This window comes from Triturus cristatus, chromosome 7 (genome assembly GCF_964204655.1).
Source record: "Triturus cristatus chromosome 7, aTriCri1.1, whole genome shotgun sequence".
Classification (NCBI taxonomy): Eukaryota; Metazoa; Chordata; class Amphibia; order Caudata; family Salamandridae; genus Triturus; species Triturus cristatus.
Window position 1 is genome coordinate 1648035740 of NC_140590.1, and position 20768 is coordinate 1648056507.

The 20768-nt window shown below is 47.3% G+C and overlaps 1 protein-coding gene across 8 annotated transcripts in view; it reads right to left on the bottom strand.

Annotated features, from left to right (window-relative positions):
• The window catches only part of ARFGAP1 (ARF GTPase activating protein 1), a 545635-nt gene that overhangs the window by 11918 nt on the left and 512949 nt on the right, over positions 1-20768 (bottom strand). For all 8 annotated transcript variants that reach the window (XM_085619704.1, XM_085619708.1, XM_085619707.1 and 5 more), the window contains one exon: positions 20210-20286. In XM_085619704.1, the coding sequence (XP_085475830.1) occupies positions 20210-20286 (77 nt within the window). The remainder of the gene's footprint in view (positions 1-20209; positions 20287-20768) is intronic.

Genomic DNA, 20768 nt, shown 5'->3' on the forward strand with positions numbered 1-20768 from the left:
CGAAGCAACACCACCGTTCGACCTAAGAATTGACGCATTGACTGCTGTGCGGCTGAAAAAGTCACCGCAGCCAGAGTCCTGTGTCACCTGCTCCGACCCCAACGCAGTCTCTGCTTTGCGACTGTAGAAATGACGCATCACCTGCTGCGCATAAGTGAAATTGCGCAGCGCCTGCTTCATAACCACTGCCTTGACAGGCCCGGATTTTCGAAGCATCGTACCTCGACGAGGTCTCCTCATCGATATTGCCCATCAGTAAGGAACGCAGACCAAGTTTCTGGAGATCGACGCATCACCTCCTATGGCAGTAGGAACCGACGCATTACCTATCCTGCGCTGCAGTAAGGAACCAACGCATCACCTCCCCAGGCAGCAAAAACTGACGCATCACCTCCACTGTGTGTAAGGAACAGACGCAATGCTTTGCTTTTAGGGCTTCTCACCTTCCTGTGCGTATTTTTGTCTTTGGTTTTGAAGCATTCAAGGTACTTTGTGCTAAAAGTGACACATCCATAGATTTCTATGGACTTAACTGGTTTAACCTTTGAAAAGTGATGTTTTTACTTCTGTACGTGGGATGTGTGTTTTTTTGGACTTGTTTTATTCAGATAAATATTGGTTATTTATCTAAACTGGTTTAGTGTCCTTTTATAGTGTTTTCACTGTTATACCGTAAGAGTATGTACAAATGTGTTACATTGCCTCTGAGATAAGCCTGACTGCTTGTGCCAAGCTACCAAGGGAGTCAGCAGGGGTTATTTTAGCTGCGTAATCCCCTTACACTGACTAGAGCGAGGGTGCCCATTTGGTCAGGGTGCATACCACTGCCAACTAGAGACCCCATTTCTTCTAACATCCACTATGCCACATCAGTTTCGACCCAGTAATATGCAAGTAGTCTTGATCCTACTACAGTGCGAACAGTCTAGCCCGAACGGCTGATCTGGAATGCAGCCCATAGTGATTGGCAATGAATGAGATTAATTCCAGCATTCCTTCTTTCACTTTTTGTTGTTTTTGCAGCAGACACCCTCACACTCTAAAGCACACGCCTGAGGTTAGAATATCAGTAACTCAACTACGGTCTTATTTTCAGTGTAACTGTCTTGCAATAATGTGTCCCACTTTCCCCCTAGCCTTTATGTGCAGGGTAGGAGATTGCATAATATGTTCTGAAATGCATGTTTTTATGTACGCTTTCAATAAAGAGCAATTTAAAAAAATTGAGTTTTAGAGTGTGCAGCAAGTGGTTGTAGACTAGCTGGGGCGAGGCAGCCTTCACCAGGCAGTGGTCTAATAAGTATTTGCCTGATGACCTGAAGAAACTAGCCACCCCATGTTGTTGAAAAACCTACCGTCCGCTGGAGAGGTCAAAAGGTACCTTGGAATATTATTGTGTGCAGATATACGCACAAGGCAAAGATATTCTCTGTGAGACAGCTGGACCCTGATGCAAAAGTAAGAATCCTGTAGGTCCAGTAACGCCATCCAGTATTGCCCAAGGTACTTGTCTTGCCTGAAGAAAAGGTTGCCCGAAGCCCAAATCCCATTTAAGGGCCAAAACGTGAGAGAACAAGAACCAAGTTCACCTTTCCCACAACAGCCTTCAGAAACTGTGAGGAGCATCTGCCTCGAAGATCGAAGGTACTGTCTCACAAGAAAGTCTGATTTGAGGAAGGATGTGCCAAAAAGGTGGACAAAAAGAAGAGAGCATACTCCTGAAAAATCAACTGAGTCATTCATGGATAGTCCAATAGTCCAGAAAAGAAATTATCAACTCCCTGACAAGAGATTAAAGGTCAAAGAAAAAAAAAAAAAAGACTAACTAAAGCCATTTGGCGACTGCAGAACCAGTGGAAGCTGTTGAAGACAATGGCTGCTGCTTTTGATGTTAGCTTTTGAGTCGACCTCTTCCACAGAATGTGCAGAAAAAACTGCTGCAGTGTGTGGATCGGTAGAGCCAGTTGTCTCCTGGAAGACAGTTCTTGAGTGAAAAACATTACAGAAAAAGTAATCTTGCAGAAGCAGCGTTCAAGATAGGTAGGTTGCAGCCAATAAGTGACTTGTGATGCAGCGCCCAACATGTGATTGTGCCGACCTTCATTAGTACTTCATGGGCATCGGCTTAAAGCACAAGTTACTACTTGTGTAACGATATATCTGTAAGAGACGTTAGTTAGTGATCGATTCCTTACCTTAGAATATTCCCAGGCGTTAGACTGGATCCGGAAAGTTTTTTGTAGCAGTACCCCTGCGCGTCAGTAGGTGGCATCGTGCGGCTCCGCGTCCATCACTGGTGTCGACTACTTAGGCGCCACCCATGCGCGGTGACGTCAGTTCTGTACACGACTTTCCGCGCCAGAAACGCAGAGCCATGCAAGAAACTAACCACTGGTGCCATAAAACTAGGGCCCTGAAAGGGGGATGACCTTAACCCTAGAATCAGTTCCCAGAACGGGGAGGATGGGTGGGGCAGTAAGGAATCTATCACTAACTAATGTCTCTTACAAATAGATCGTTACACAAGTAGTAACTTGTGCATCTGAAAAAGACACGTTAGTGATAGATTCCTTACCTTAGAATAGATACCCCAGCAATACCAAGCGCGGTGGTGGGTCTGCGACTAGATTACACCAGAAAGTCACAGAGAACAGAACGGCCAAAGAATCCGTCTCTCCGGACCCGACTGTCAAGGTAGTAATGCTTGGTAAACGTGTGCAGCGAGGCCCACGTAGCTGCCTGACAAATGTCCTGCAAGGGGACGCCACGTCCTAAGGCAGTAGTGGCTGCAGTTGCCCTGGTAGAAAGGGCACGCAGCCCCACAGGAGGCTCCTTCTTAGGCAAGGAGTAACATGCTTTGATGCGAACGACCCACCGAGAGATGGTCCGTTTGTGCACAGCCCTACCTTTTTTTGGCGCCCACGTAGCCAACAAAGAGCTGGTCATCCATCCAGAACTGCTGGGTATGCTTTAGATAGAATGTGAGCGCACGTTTTGAGTCTAGACGGTGGAGCCTCTCTTCATATCTCGAAGGATGCGAAGGCGGAAAGAAGGTAGGCAATGTGATGGTCTGCCTGATGTGGAAGGGCGTGACCACCTTTGGCAAAAAAGAACTGGTCCTTAACACCACCTTGTCCGGATGAACATAAAGGAAAGGAGGTTTGGAAGAAAGAGCCTGGAGATCACTCACTCTTCTGGCAGAGGTGATAGCAACCAGGAAAGCCGTCTACAGAGTAAGAAGAGGCAAAGGACAGGTATGAAGGGGCTCGAAAGGAGCGCACATCAGATAGGTCAAAACGAGATTCAAGTCCCATTGAGGCATGATGAACAGCACGGGAGGAAACGTGTGCGTAATGCCTTTAAGGAAACGTTTAACATCCGGGGACTTAAAGAGAGAAGGCTGATCTGGAAGCCTCAAAAAGGTGGATATGGCCGAAAGATAACCTTTGATAGTGCCAAGAGCAGAGCCCTGCTGGGTCAAAGAAAGAAGGAACAGAAGAACTTCAGAAAGAGGGGTAGAAAGGGGATCCACAGCCTTTGCTGTGCACCATGCCACAAACTTGTTCCACCTGCAGGCGTATACCGTTTTAGTGGAGGGACGCCTGGCTGCCAGAATGACATCACAGACTTTGGAAGGAAGATTGAAGGCTGTAAACTGCCGCCGCTCAATCTCCACGCATGGAGGTGGAGGCTGGACAGATTCGGGTGGACGACCGTCCCCTGCTGCTGCGACAGAAGATCCTCCCGAAGAGGCAAACGGATCAGGGGATCGATCGCCATGCTGAGTAGCTCGAGATACCAGTATCTTCGTGCCCAGTCCTGAGCCACAAGCATGACTTAGGCCCGGTCGCGCCAAATTTTCTTCAGCACTATGGGCAGAAGTGGTATGGGCGGAAAGGCGTACAACAGACCGCAACTCCACTTGCGATGAAAAGCGTTGCTGAGCGAGTGCCGCCTTGGAAATTCCAACGCGCACATCTGATGACATTGCGCGTCTCTTCGGTGGCAAATAGATCTAACCAAGGCTCTCCCCACTGCAGAAAGAGACCTTGCACCACGTCCGAATTCAGACGCCATTCGTGATCCATCAAGCACCGGCGGCGGAGTTTGTCCGCCCTGGCGTTCAAAGAACCTGCCAGGTGTTGAACCACCAAGGTAATGCCTTGATGTTCCAGCCATGTCCAGAGGCGCAGAGCCTCCTGACAAAGGGTCCAGGACCCCACCCCGCCCTGTTTGTTGCAATACCACATGGTGTTGTCCGTGAACACCTGCACCACACTTCCCCGGAAGGAATGCTTTCAGTGCAAGCCGGATCGCCCGAAGCTCCAAGAGGTTGATATGGAGCCGGGATTCCACCGGAGACCAGAGTCCTCGGATCTCCGCCTCTCCCAAGTGGCCTTCCGATCCTGGGAGGGACGCATCCGTCACCACTGTGTGCTCCGGTTGGGGAAGGGAGAGGGATCTGCCACAGACCCAATCACGATTCGTGATCCACCACTGCAATTGTCGTGCAGTGCCCTCCGAGATCTAGACATGATCGGACAGGTTGCCCTGATGCTGCGCCCACTGTAACTTCAGGTCCCATTGCAGAGCCCGCATATGCCATCTGGCATGTTGCACTAGCAGGATGCAGGAGGCCATCAGGCCCAGGAGCCGGAGGGTCATCCTTACTGAAACCCAGGACAGAGGCTGAAAGATCGGAATCATAGCCTGAATATCCCAGACTCGCTGCTCGGGAGGATAAACCCGAAACGGCATCGAATCTAGAACCGCTTTGATGAAGGGGAGCTACTGAGAGAGACTCAGGTGCGACTTCGGCACATTGACAGAGAACCCCAGTAAATTCAGGAGGTCGGCCGTAGTCAGGAGGTGGTTGACAACTGCCTGGGGCGAGCCCGCCTTCAACAACCAGTCATCGAGGTAGGGGGAAGACTGACACCCCCGAACTGCGCAAGTGAGCTACGACAACCGCCATTACCTTCGTAAACACCAGAGGGGCACTGGTAAGGCTGAATGGGAGCACAGCAAACTGAAAATGCTCCTGGCCTACCTTGAACCGCAGGTAACGCCGGTGGGCCGGCAGGACGGGGATGTGAAAATATGCCTCCTGCAAGTCCAGCGCTAACACAGTCTCCAGGGTCGAGGGCAGCCAGGACCTGAGCCAGAGTCAGCATTTTGAACTTCTCCTTCAGGAGGAAGCCATTGACGTTCCAGAGGTCCAAGATGGGGCCCAGGCCCCCTTTGTCCTTCTTGGGGACCAGAAAGTAGTGGGAATAACAACCACGTCCTACTTCTGGCCCAGGAACGCGCTGGATGGCCCCCTTGGTCAAGAGGGCCGTAACTTCCTGCTGGAGAAGCACCAAGTGATCCCCCGACATGCAGTGGCACCGAGGTGGCATGGCTGGAGGGGAAGACTGAAAGGGAAGAGAATAACCCTTGCAGATGATCTGCAACACCCACCCACCGGCGTGGAGTGCTTCACAAAGCTCAGATTTGGAAAGTTTGGAGGTAGAAGCAGCGGGGGCGGAAGTGGACTGCCCCCTTACGCTGATTCCCAGAGCCGCCCCTGCGGAAGCCGCGTCCATGGCTGCGCTGAGGCTGGTTCTGCACAGGCTTGGTGAAGGAACGTGCCTGGGCGCCCCTGCCTTGGCCACGAAAGGAACGAAACCCAGGAGTGGCTGGGCTCTTTGTGGAAAGACCCAAGGACTTGGCCGTGTCCCGCGAGTCCTTAAAGCGCTCCAGCGCACTGTCAGTCTTATCGCCAAACAAGCGAGTGCCATTAAAGTGCATGTCCATGAGCGAGCTCTGGATGTCAGGCGAGAACCCAGTGGATCGCAACCAAGCGTGGCGACGCAGGGCCACAGTCGTAGAAATCGCCTTGCCCAACAAGTCAGCGGTGTCCAAACCACATCGAATGGCGAACTTAGCCGCATCCTTACCCTAAGCAACTGCCTGGGAAAGCACAGCCTGGACCGCCTCAGGCCACTGAGGTAACACCTGAGCACCGTGTCCCACACCGCGTGGGAATAGCGGCCCAACAAACAGGTGGTGTTCACCGACCACAGCCCCAAGCTGGCAGACGAGAACAACCGCTTACCAAGCTGCTCCAGAGTCCTTATCCGGTGGAGCTGTGGGAAAGGCACTCTGCGACGTCGAGGCCTGGATGACCAGAATCTCAGGCGTGGGATGAGTGGTCAGAAACGCGGGGTCACCAGGCGCCGGGCGGTGACTCCTGGCGACATTTTTGTCCACAGGGGCCCCGCGTCGGTGAGGGCATCGTTGAAGGGAAGCAGTGGCTCCGAAGAAGTCAAAGCCATCTGGAGCACCTCAGTTTAGTTTTATGGGCTACCGTAGGAAGATCAAGATTGAGGACCTCAGCAGCCTGAAGGAGGACCATCGTGTAGGAAGCGCCCTCCTCCATCGTAGGCAGGGGAGAGGCAAACCCTGGGTCAGAAGAGACATCGAGGTTGCTGGCGTCCTCCAGATCATCCTCCCAGTCCTGCTCGGAGTCACACTGACTGGCAAGAGGGTCCTCGGACCCCTCCCAGTCATCCTCCACCTCTGTTGCAGGAGAAACCGGTCGCAGCGGCAGAGCCGGAGCCGGGGAGGGGGACAAACGGTGTCGGAAATGGCGCCGTGAACGGCGCCGGCCGGGGCGGTCCGGCGCTGTCTCCCAATGCGGATCCCAGGCAGGGACGAAATGGTCCTGGAATTGGGGCAAGGGGGGGAACAAACGGCACCCACTGCGGCGCCTGAGGCATAGGATCCTGTGGCGCCGAGGCTGGATCCGCCGGCGGCTCTGGCGGGCCAACAGGATCTGGACACGGGGCCCGAAGACGCGCCGACGGGAGCCCAAGGCCTAAAAAGGCGTTCCATGGTGGCAAGAAACTCTTGCACCTGTTCGGGAGTCGCCGACGGACCCAGGTAAGGCGGGTAGGCCGCGGGACTCCCAGGCTCCAAAGGAGCCATAGGGGCAGAGCCCCTGTACCCCTCGTCCACATCTGAGGACCGACGGGGGGACGTTGGAGAGCGAACACGCTTCTTCAACTTCTTTTTATGTCGTCGCTTACCAGAATCCGAGGGTGAAGACTTGGAGCCCGAGGAGCGAGGACTGCGGCCCCGCAAGCGGCCCCGGGATCGGTCCTTGGACCTGGAGCAGCATTGGGACGAGTGCCGGAACTCCAGCAGCTTCCAGCGCAGCTCCCTCAAGGTCTTCAGGGCCATGGCTCGACAGTCCCGGCAAGACCGGGAGTCATGTTCGGTCTCCAGGCAATAGAGGCAAACATCATGGGGGTCCGCCCCCGACATGTTGCGACGGCAGGCCCCACAAGACTTAAAGCCAGGCATCCCTACGTGCACCAGGAGAAAAAGGGGAGACAAAAAGTCTCAAAAGAGTAGTCAAAAAGTGACTAAGGTACGTGCTCTATCCGGATCTGCGCTTGCTGGTGCGGAAAAATAAAGAACTGACGTCAGCGCGCATGGGTGGCGCCCAAGTAGTCTCCGTGATGTCATCTCGGCGCTTGCGACGCCAGTGATGGACGCGGAGCCGCACGACACCAACTACTGACACGCAGGGGTACTGCTACAAAAAACTTTCCGGATCCAGTCTGACGCCTGGGGATATTCTAAGGTAAGGAATCTATCACTAACGTGTCTATTTCAGATAATTCTGTACAAGTCACTCTGGTTCTGAAATCTTATATTTACATTAAAAAAAAAGATTTGGATGGGAAAGTGTGTAACAAACACCTTTTGTGATGCTCTGTAACAGTACACAGCACTATTTTTATGAAACAAACGTAAAGGCAACCAAAAATGAAAACAATTGCATTATACAATGTCAAGGAACGACAGGTTTTCTATTTGTTTACTCTGCTGTAAATGGCAACTCCTGAATGTGTTTTAAAACAGTGAGGGATGATAAATTAGAGAAGGTACGAGTGGAGGAGTGAGAGGATTCAAGCTGAGAGTACGAGAAGCTGAGAATGCAGATATGGCCTTGTGGGTGCAGATAAGGGGCAGTGACATTTGGCACAAATGTCTTCTTTTTTTCGTATTCAGGGTTTAGACTCCCTGCCAAAAATTCCTTTATCCTTTTGATTAATGATTTCAACAGAACACGTTAATGGCAATATTGAACCATGTTGCACTGTTACCCACTTTAAATAATATAGGTATATACACATGCATAGATAATTTACTAAATATATAATGATTTTACCTTTATAAGTGTAATAATGACACCTTAAAATATGGCTTAGAGATTCGAATATTTGTCTTAGGAGTAGGGGTGGGCGGTGAACTCCACTCGCGGACTTTTGCCCACTCCGCGCTCCAATTTGGGCGCAGAGTTTGGCAAAATCTCTGCCGCGTAGTGGAGTTTCCGCCCACCAGTATTCACAGGTCAATGTCGGTCCCTGATGCGCTGTTCTCACTGAGCTTTCTCCTACATGCTGGAAGCTGGGTAGTTGCGGTTTAGGGTGTCCACACGCCCACCCTTATCCACCGGGCGTTCCCAACAGCAGTCTAGAGAGACTAGAGAACTCAGCACACACAACAACCACCACTGGAGCACCGGCTCCCTTGCAACTGGACCACGTGTTCCTGAAGCAGAGCGAAACCCTTTCGGAGCAAATTCAATGGTGCCCATACAGAGGTCTTGTCCCTTTCGTGGCGAGCAACTTATGCTTGTGGTCTGTTGGGTTTTCTGGGAAGTAAAAAGACACAAAGCCCATCAAGTGATCGCCACTAACTTTTATTGCCAGTCAGTACTCCCGAAGTAAAAGACAGTCACTCGATTGATGTCCTGTGAGGATTCTGAAGGTGAGTCCCATAAGTGTTAGGAAACTTGTGGTGAAGTGGAATGGTTCTGGCATGTAGGCTAAGGTATCATGAATGATTCTTTCATGAAAATGTATTAAAACAAATGGAAAAGGAGTGTATTGCCTAATGTGCACTGAACATATCCCTGTACAAAAAGGAAATAGTATTCAAATGACGGCAAGAAGAACAATAAATTAGTTTTAGAAGTTAGCATTTTAGGTCACATTACTTCTGCACATCATGGTGGGTCCTCAGTGACGTGCATGGTGGAAAGAGCTTTGTAGTCCCTGTTCGTTTTCCTGGAGACTACGAAAGCATTAATAATGCGATGCGGGGTTTGCTAAAATGTACCGGCTGCCCCAGGTGCACGGTGTAGTATGAGCTTCCTTGTACCATTGCAATGCTGTTTCCTCAAAACAAGAACAGTAAAACATTACTGTTCTTATCTTAAAATATATAATCTTTTCAATGTACATAAGAGAAGCACAGCAGCAGTTGGTTGGCAGATCCGTGCTTTTAAGAGACTGTATGTGTCTCTGTAACATGGGTCTGTTGTCTGCTCTGCTGCTAACAGATTAGGCTCTCCTATGTAAGAAGGAATTGCTGTGCCAATAAGAGTATAACATCATGGGTGATTACAAACACATATTAACCAGATGGCTGTGAAATAATATATGGGTCTGGAGCACTGTGCTGATGCGTTAGGAACCAAGCAGACACAGATGCCAAGCTCCTTAACACCGAAGCAGCCTCTCTAGCATGCAAGCAGATAAAAAGAGCTTCTACTCCATGGGAATGTGTACCATAAGTAAAGCATTTAATTTCACTAGCATATTAAATCGCTTTGCAGTTTCTATGCCACAGACAGTTTCTGCTCTCCACTGTCACACGTTCTTCCTTAATTGTGGACTTTGGAGCGGAGGAACCAGGTTCGGGACACTGCATTGGGCCACATCCTGTGATTGTGCGAAACACCTAATCCCCTAGTGAATTTAAAAAATAAACAAAAGTTACACTTCTTGCCAAGATTTCAGGTTACCTTACCATATCTCTCTGGAAAGGAAGAGGTCCTTGCTGTTTAGCATGCTGTAAGAACAGAGCGTGGTTCTTGCTTCACCCACTGACCCTAGAAAGCCCCAAAAGTCCCTGTGGCTCGGTGGAGAGGCTGACAGGTGGCACCGAGTGCCAGGCAGGCCACAGAGCCTGGGCACTCAGCCTCCCTTCCACCCGGGCATTGGGCAGAAGCCTACAGCTGGTTGTGATCATATCACTGTGAGTGCAGTGGTTTCACTATATGGCGAGGAGGTGCATGCTGCACGAGCATCTCTTCAAGAAGAGCCTATTCTGTTCCTGCAGATACTGACGTTAACACAGCTGAACAAGGGAATACTGCCCCAGACTTGCATCACCAGAGCGCCTCGAAGACCTTTGATAAACACCAAGGCACTAGGATGGTATAAAAATACTAAACAACAAAACAGAATAAAATATAAACTAGAGCAACCATACGTAACATAACACCAGAGCAATATAACACAAATAAAAAAAGCAGAGGTGTCGACCCACCTCTCCCTGCTGACCAACAGCCCCCCGCCTTGCACATGGCACCTGTGAGATACACTATTGCATCGTCCTGAGGTGGTAGAAAGAATGTCTAAAACTATACAAGATTATCTGAAGATTAATGGCACACCCGAGATCTCAACAGCAACCCTATGGGATGCCCTGAAGGCAGTAGTAAGGGGTGGAATGAATAGCAATTGCAGCCCTTGACAATAAAACGTGGAGGGAGAAGAGGAGCCTCCTGACAGCGCAAGTGCAAGAACTAGAGCGCATTCATCAGCGAACCGGGGTCAGAGGGCCTGGAGGCGGCATGCACCCAATTAGCAGTGCTAGACAGATATAGCGGAATACGCTGTGCCACCCTTTCTATGCAGGAGGTGATAGGAGTGGGTGGCTGTTGGCTAATAGAATGAGCATGCAAAGGAAAACAGGTGGAATTGCTTCTGTATACTCAACGACGGGGGGGGGGGCTTTGGGAGTCAGATCATCAGATTGCTGCGACATTCCGCCAATACTATGCATGGCATTATGAGGAGCAGGGACTTCCCGCTGACGCACCATCCTGGTACCTGCAAGGGGGGCAACAGCCAGGCTGATGCCCGACCAGGTGGAGACCCTTGAATCTCCCATTGAAATAGCAGAAGTCATCGCAGCCATTTCTAAACAGAAGTTAATAAAATCCCCGGTACCAGATGGGTTCACAGACCTTTTCTACAAAACTGTCATGTCCTGTCACCAGTACTAACCAGAGTATATAATGCAATTGGGTCCTCCTCACAGATCCCCCAATCTATGCTAGTGACCTCAGTGGTTTCAATTCCCAAGACTGGTAAGGATAAAAGACTCTGCGCCTCTTACAGGCTGATCTCTTTACTTAACGTGAATCTTAAATTATTCACTGGAGTCCTGGAAACACGGCTGTCCCTTTTTCTTCCTGATCTGATTGACCCAGATCAGACAGGATTCATCCCAGGCCGCCAATGTGCAGAGAATACTAAAAGATGACTCCACATTGTAGACAAAGTGCAGAGGTTCCACACCGAACGTATGCTTCTATCTGTCGACGCCGAGAAAGCGTTTAACAGGGTACACTGGCCCTTTTTAAAAGAAACCCTGGGTCACTTTGGACTCCCTGACAGATTTATTAATTGTGTTTTTAGCGGCTATACCAAACCTGTAGCTTTGGTGAGAGTAGATGGCTATACGTCCTCTCCCTTTCTGATACAAAGAGGGACATGACAGGGGTGTCCGCTCTCCCCCCTCCTTTTTGCCCTATACATGGATGCGATGGCTCAAAGAATGCGCGATCATACACAAATTGCAGGAGTGAGCTTCGGAGGGGATAAGCACAATCTATGCCTGAATGTGGATGATGTGATTGCATCTCTGGAGGCTCCTCCTTACTCTCTCCTGACATTTCCGGCTGGGTTGGAGGAGTTCTCCCAGGCCGCAGGATTTAAAATAAACATCCAGAAATCTCAGGCTCTAAACCTCTCACTTAAAGATTCCACGCTAGCGGACCTATACGAGACGCACTCCATCCAGTGGGCACCGGTTGCGATCCTGTACTTGGGAATACAACTTGACACCTCTCTACAGCACACTGTATCACTGAACTACACTACGCTTTTGCGGCAAATATAGTCACACCTCAGCCGATGGAAATCATACAAACTACCCTGGTTACGCCGAATAGCGGCGGTAAAAATGACCATACTACCAAAAATTCTGTTCCTTTTTCAGACATTACCACTGGAACCTTCTCCAGGTACCATATACTCCCTGCAACAAGAGGTAGAGTGCTTTATCTGGGCCGATAAGAAACCCTGACTATGACGAGATCTAAGCTACGGTCCCCGGGAAGGGTGGACTGGGGATTCCAAACCTTCAGAATTATTATTTTGCAGCTCAAAAAAGATCATTTGTGGAGTGGTCCCGCTCTGAATCTGAAAATAATTGGCTATTTATGGACAGGGCGCTGGCCGGGGCACCCCTCTGGAGGATTCCCTTTCTCCCTAAACAAGCTTGCCCCGAAAAATCTTTTTCTCTCGCAGGTTATACATGCTACCCTTGCGGCCTGCGATAAAGTAGCTGAAAGAAGGGCGCTGACGACGTTTCCATCTCCTCTGACACCCATAGTCGCAAACCCAGACTTCGCTCCTGGTATGGAGACGAAGACTTATCATTGGTGGACCCGGGAGGGTTGTAGATCTGTCGGACACTTTTTAGACGAGAATGGGCACCTGACATTTTAGGAACTTAGCCAGCAACAGGGCGTCCCTGAAAATGAGCAATATAGATTCCAGCAAATCAGACACTGGGTGATGCACTCAAATACCCACCCCCTGGCAAAGCACCACTTAACGCCATTCGAGAGATGGCCGTTAGCCAAATCATCAAACAGACAGCTTGTCTCGGAACTATGTAATCAACTGTAAGCCCCCCCCCCCTCCAAACACCAAATTCCCCCACCCAGCTGAGATGGGAACTTGAGTTAGGTCGGGAATTATCAATGCGCGAGAAGAAGAATTTATTACAGAGTCAGGCACACATCAAGGAATGTAGCAGGCTTAGAGACAGCCACCAAGATAGCCACTTATTGGTATCTCAAGCCTCCCAGGCTCCAAAGGGGGAACCCTACAAGAGACACACACACTATGGGAATGCCCAAATTTGTCTTGTTATTGGGAACAAGTCCTTGACGAGATTGATATTTGCTTTGACATACAACTTCCCCGTTTTCCGGCCTAGATCCTCTTGGGCCTGCCTAATGCTCTCATGTTCCCTCTCAAATCCCGCAAAGGCCATCAGATTGGTCTGGCCCTTGCGGCAGCACTTCAAAATATCCTGGCGCTGTGGGGCACAGTCTTCCCACTTACACTGGTTGGCTGCACCGCATATGGTACATCTTAGGCATGGAACACATCTCTCGCTCCCTTGCAAACCAAGGGGCATCATTCCCCGATCTGTGGAAACCATTTATAACGATGCTTTCATCCAAATTTTTACATGTCCTAAGTATTTAAGAATTTTACGTATTACAGAACAGTCACCAGCGGAACCCAGAGTATACAGACAAATCACCAGGAGGAGGGGCAGGGGGAGAGAGGATTCGGGGGGGGGAGGGGGGCTAGAAGGGGTTTTGTTTCCAAGGGAGGTGGTTTGTTAATCCAATAGCGGCTATGTGTCTTTTGTGCGCACCACTGGTGCAAGATTTTGGTGTCTTTTTTTCTTTGTACAATTAAAAATTTTAAATTCAATAAAGACATTATAAACCTAAAAAAAAAGCAAAAAAACAAATAATTACAGCCATGGGGCAAGGTGAAGGTTTTCAACACACTAATACAACCTGGGTCAGTAATAGAGCCAAAGAATTACACAAAAACGTCTAAGTGAACCCCATTCTCAACATGACAACTCTATTAGAGAGCACTCCCTTCAACAGGACCCATCAATCACTTAAGGTGGTTAATTGTTTTTATCATCTGGGTCTGTATACTCCATCCAGCCGGACCAGTTCATAAAGCAGTGACCCGGTCACTAGCATAGAAGGAGCACCAAAGGAGGATTGTCACCTGATCTCTCACGAATATTGTCTTGGATGAGGTACTACCCATAGAACAAGGTGAGAAATCCTAACAGTCAGCAGTAAAATCATATGTGTGAGTTAAAAAATGGCTAAGGGTGCCCAAAAGTTCTTTAATAGTAGAGAACCCCTGTCATATTTAAAAAGCAAAATGGCAATATTGCATAAATTGAATTGACATTATGCTATTGTCCAAAGCAAGTACGGTCAACATGTTTCTGCCCTTAATCGATCGACAGTATCAGGGCTTTCATCAGGACCTAAATTACTGCTGTGGTTTTCAGTGAGAAAAACGTGTGTGTAAATTATACAAAAGTGGGGTGCAGATAAAAATTCCTACCGCACCGGTCAAGTTTTTTCAGCAATCAAAACCGGATACCTGTGGAAAAATTTAGAAAAGAAACAAAGACCCAATGTGTAAAACAGGCTCAACTACAGGTCAAACCAATTTCTATGACCAAAAATAAGCATTCATTAATGCTGTATGGCATTCAGTACTGTTCGTTTCGAATTGCACTTACCCATAAATAGTGGGTACAGCCCTCACCTCAACCTGGTCTCAACTCAGGGAAAGGGGCCCCGCTCTAAAAAGAAAGAAATAGTAGGAGAAAGAAAAAACAGGTAATACCTGAAAAAGCCCTCCTCTTCAAAAGCATAGTTTAAAAACCTGAGAGAAACTTCATCCAATCCCAGAATCCAAAGACATGTATGGTGCATGAAAAACATTATAAAAGGAATCATTAAAGATGTGCCTCAACTGCAGACACATTGAAATGTTTACTGTCATCTAGGGTGGAAATTATGCCATCCCAGTAGATGAGAAAAATATAGAAAACACACACTCCTAACATTTGTTACGTGACTCTAGTAGAGATTGTCACAATAAGTTAGAAAGTCACGTGTACCAAATGTATTAGTATAACAAGTACAAGAGACAAAGTAACCATTGCAAAATTGCCTCAGGTCCCATGAGCCCAGGCATTCAAATTCAGAAAGAAAAATGAAGAAAAGACCTTGTCATAGTATAAGGTTAAATGTACTGAATGTCCTGATATAGAAAGCATGGAAAATAGAGTCATCACTTAGAACTCCTTAAGGTCCCATAAACCCATGTACTCAGAAATAAAGTAGTGTTTATAGAGCAGACATAATGAAGTCAAGTCACCACCTAGTAGACTGAAATAACCCAAATGAGCACTCACCTATCCGTCGGTACCCCAGGGCGGTCATTGAGGTAAGACCGGAGGTGCCGACGGACGCACTCACGAGGTTTAAATAGCCTGTCTCAATATGAATGCCTGCAGGTGCGGCGGGCCGATTGAGCTGCCCAAGGCGCTGCCTGTCAAGGCATATCGCGCATGCGCGGCGAAAGACCACTAGTTGGCTAACGCGCATGCGTGTGAGTTACTCCCACGCATGTGCGGAGATTGCGATGTACGCGAACTGGCACAGAGCATGCGTAGAGGACGGGACACCCATTAATCCTCCTGCGTCAGTCACGAGTACAAGCATGATAAGCATAAAATGGCCCGTTGCATTCCTATCTCGCGAAAACACATACAATATTAACATGATGTAATTCACTGGCCGTAAAGATGCATCGACAGCCATAATGTCAGACACAAGGATATGGGACTTAACCAAATGCGCATATATTAGAACAACTAGCGCGCACGTGCAGCACAGAGGTAGTCTGTGAATGAGTCAAAAGCATGCATGGCTGAGAGGGCGCTTGCTCATTCACTGAAGTCAGCAGCGCGTTGGTACCTCATCTGCCAGATCTCTACTATAGCAATCTTATTTATAAAACTATTTAGCAAAGCTCTTTCCATATTAGAACCATGATGTTACTCACGAGTGTGAAATTAAATTAGAACCTCAATGATCGTACCACAAGGTGCTAAAAATCAAATTGGATTTAAAGAGGAAACTGTCAGGGAGGGTCTCCCATGTGTGTACATCCATAAGGGCTATCAAATAGGAGAAGCCCATCTCCATTATGGAAAGGTAACAGTTCTTGTAACCAATATCTCATCGTAGTATCCTCAAAAGAATGTGTGCCAATGCCAAACACTCTCTATGAGAAGGTGAGGGTCTATTTTAATTAGATCTTATAACAGCCAAGGTATTTCATCATTCAATCCCACAGTGTCTGAATGAAGTCTGTGCACCCATCTCTGCTCCCTCACTAGAAGGAATTTCTGAATGTCAGTGATATGTACTGGAATGTGTGGTTGTTCTAGAACCACCCACTGAAGCTCGGTCTCTTTGTGTCCCACTGAAACAAAGTGGTTAGTGAGTTTGGTAGCACTCTTTTTACATCGGATAGTGCTCTTATGTTCCGATATCCTCACTTTAACCTTTCGTGATGTCATACCCACATAGTTTTTATTGCAGGGGCATTTTATCAAGTAAATCACTCGTTCACTGTTACAGTTTGTGTGGGTTTTGAGGGACCAAGGTCTATTCGTCCCTATCTCTACCTCAGTGGTGTGTTGAGTCTGGGGGCATGCTGCACAATTTCCGCATGGAAAGTGACCTACAACAGGTGGTAACCCCCCAAAGTGCGCTCGTATCTGGGTTTCTCACCAACCTCGGGCGTGTATGTACTAATCGATCTTTCAGATTAGAGCTCCTTTTAAAGGCAAAAAGGGGAGGGGGTAAGGAACTACCCTCTATTTTGAGAAACCTCCAGTTCTTAAGGATACTCTTCTTGAGTGCATTGGAATAGTTACAGAAGGTATTGACACAGGTAATCCTTTTGTTCTCTTCCAAAGGATTCTGTATCCTCTTCTCGAGCAGAGCTTCTCTGTGGTTGTTTCTGGCTCTCTTCATGGATTTCTTTATAATTTTCTTGGGATACTGTCTCTCCTGCAATTGTGTGGATAGGAGGGTAGCATGTTCATGATATTTGGTCACCTCAGAACAATTCCGACGAATACGAAGGAATTGCCCGAATGGGAGGTTCTCCCTAAGAGCTTTAGGATGGTAGCTCTTGAAATGCAAAAGAACTGGAGGTTTCTCAAAATAGAGGGTAGTTCCTTACCCCCTCCCCTTTTTGCCTTTAAAAGGAGCTCTAATCTGAAAGATCGATTAGTACATACACGCCCGAGGTTGGTGAGAAACCCAGATACGAGCGCACTTTGGGGGTTACCACCTGTTGTAGGTCACTTTCCATGCGGAAATTGTGCAGCATGCCCCCAGACTCAACACACCACTGAGGTAGAGATAGGGACGAATAGACCTTGGTCCCTCAAAACCCACACAAACTGTAACAGTGAACGAGTGATTTACTTGATAAAATGCCCCTGCAATAAAAACTATGTGGGTATGACATCACGAAAGGTTAAAGTGAGGATATCGGAACATAAGAGCACTATCCGATGTAAAAAGAGTGCTACCAAACTCACTAACCACTTTGTTTCAGTGGGACACAAAGAGACCAAGCTTCAGTGGGTGGTTCTAGAACAACCACACATTCCAGTACATATCACTGACATTCAGAAATTCCTTCTAGTGAGGGAGCAGAGATGGGTGCACAGACTTCATTCAGACACTGTGGGATTGAATGATGAAATACCTTGGCTGTTATAAGATCTAATTAAAATAGACCCTCACCTTCTCATAGAGAGTGTTTGGCATTGGCACACATTCTTTTGAGGATACTACGATGAGATATTGGTTACAAGAACTGTTACCTTTCCATAATGGAGATGGGCTTCTCCTATTTGATAGCCCTTATGGATGTACACACATGGGAGACCCTCCCTGACAGAGAGTTTCCTCTTTAAATCCAATTTGATTTTTAGCACCTTGTGGTACGATCATTGAGGTTCTAATTTAATTTCACACTCGTGAGTAACATCATGGTTCTAATATGGAAAGAGCTTTGCTAAATAGTTTTATAAATAAGATTGCTATAGTAGAGATCTGGCAGATGAGGTACCAACGCGCTGCTGACTTCAGTGAATGAGCAAGCGCCCTCTCAGCCATGCATGCTTTTGACTCATTCACAGACTACCTCTGTGCTGCACGTGCGCGCTAGTTGTTCTAATATATGCGCATTTGGTTAAGTCCCATATCCTTGTGTCTGACATTATGGCTGTCGATGCATCTTTACGGCCAGTGAATTACATCATGTTAATATTGTATGTGTTTTCGCGAGATAGGAATGCAACGGGCCATTTTATGCTTATCATGCTTGTACTCGTGACTGACGCAGGAGGATTAATGGGTGTCCCGTCCTCTACGCATGCTCTGTGCCAGTTCGCGTACATCGCAATCTCCGCACATGCGTGGGAGTAACTCACACGCATGCGCGTTAGCCAACTAGTGGTCTTTCGCCGCGCATGCGCGATATGCCTTGACAGGCAGCGCCTTGGGCAGCTCAATCGGCCCGCCGCACCTGCAGGCATTCATATTGAGACAGGCTATTTAAACCTCGTGAGTGCGTCCGTCGGCACCTCCGGTCTTACCTCAATGACCGCCCTGGGGTACCGACGGATAGGCGAGTGCTCATTTGGGTTATTTCAGTCTACTAGGTGGTGACTTGACTTCATTATGTCTGCTCTATAAACACTACTTTATTTCTGAGTACATGGGTTTATGGGACCTTAAGGAGTTCTAAGTGATGACTCTATTTTCCATGCTTTCTATATCAGGACATTCAGTACATTTAACCTTATACTATGACAAGGTCTTTTCTTCATTTTTCTTTCTGAATTTGAATGCCTGGGCTCATGGGACCTGAGGCAATTTTGCAATGGTTACTTTGTCTCTTGTACTTGTTATACTAATACATTTGGTACACGTGACTTTCTAACTTATTGTGACAATCTCTACTAGAGTCACGTAACAAATGTTAGGAGTGTGTGTTTTCTATATTTTTCTCATCTACTGGGATGGCATAATTTCCACCCTAGATGACAGTAAACATTTCAATGTGTCTGCAGTTGAGGCACATCTTTAATGATTCCTTTTATAATGTTTTTCATGCACCATACATGTCTTTGCATTCTGGGATTGGATGAAGTTTCTCTCAGGTTTTTAAACTATGCTTTTGAAGAGGAGGGCTTTTTCAGGTATTACCTGTTTTTTCTTTCTCCTACTATTTCTTTCTTTTTAGAGCGGGGCCCCTTTCCCTGAGTTGAGACCAGGTTGAGGTGAGGGCTGTACCCACTATTTACGGGTAAGTGCAATTCGAAACGAACAGTACTGAATGCCATACAGCATTAATGAATGCTTATTTTTGGTCATAGAAATTGGTTTGACCTGTAGTTGAGCCTGTTTTACACATTGGGTCTTTGTTTCTTTTCTAAATTTTTCCACAGGTATCCGGTTTTGATTGCTGAAAAAACTTGACCGGTGCGGTAGGAATTTTTATCTGCACCCCACTTTTGTATAATTTACACACACGTTTTTCTCACTGAAAACCACAGCAGTAATTTAGGTCCTGATGAAAGCCCTGATACTGTCGATCGATTAAGGGCAGAAACATGTTGACCGTACTTGCTTTGGACAATAGCATAATGTCAATTCAATTTATGCAATATTGCCATTTTGCTTTTTAAATATGACAGGGGTTCTCTACTATTAAAGAACTTTTGGGCACCCTTAGCCATTTTTTAACTCACACATATGATTTTACTGCTGACTGTTAGGATTTCTAACCTTGTTCTATGGGTAGTACCTCATCCAAGACAATATTCGTGAGAGATCAGGTGACAATCCTCCTTTGGTGCTCCTTCTATGCTAGTGACCGGGTCACTGCTTTATGAACTGGTCCGGCTGGATGGAGTATACAGACCCAGATGATAAAAACAATTAACCACCTTAAGTGATTGATGGGTCCTGTTGAAGGGAGTGCTCTCTAATAGAGTTGTCATGTTGAGAATGGGGTTCACTTAGACGTTTTTGTGTAATTCTTTGGCTCTATTACTGACCCAGGTTGTATTAGTGTGTTGATATTTGTTGCTAGGGGAAACACAACCTGCTGGTCTACTGTTTTGTTGAAACTTTCCCTTAGACCTCCCCCACGTTGTTATGTGCTATTAGTGCAAGGTGAAGGTTGCCTACTCCACCCGCTCACTGAACTCTGAGGAATTAGGAGGAGCTTTTCGGTAACTTTGCCAGCTCTGTCCAGGCCTACTTAGGAGCTAGCGGTTCCCGTGGCAAATACTACTCAGCCCTATGGTATTAGCACATGGAGACAGTTCTATAAAAATGTTTGGGACATACCTTTCAGGGGAATCCTCTGCTTTTCCTCCAAAGAAAGCAGTCACGTCCCGCCATCCTTTGGTTCCAACACCCTGAACCTAAATAAAAGGAAGCAGCAGCATATTATGGTTCGTTTTCTCTTGTTATCACGGATGAGGGAAATATGATCAGTCCTTTTGTCAATAGTTAAAATCCAGGCAGAAACATTCAGCTCAACCATTAATATCAAATATCTTCACATGAAAAAGTACAATTAGGTATAGTGCTCAGCAATGTAAAGAAGAAATGTCTCTTCCTGAATGTCTTTACTTTTTAGTTACGAGCACTTGGGAATAAAGTAGGATGGATTATAGGGAAACACTTTTTGAGCTAGGATGTTTATACGAATAAGGGATTAGGATAGGACTCCAGATCACTTTGATTAACTTAACACAAGAGTCTACCAGGGGAGTTTAGCAGAGGGTGGGTCACGGGGAAAATAATTGTTTGGAGAGGATTCTGTTAATGTTAATATTTACAGTTAGTACATGCTTTGCGCTCTGGACTCATTGTTTATACAGTCTTTTTTGATTCATTACAG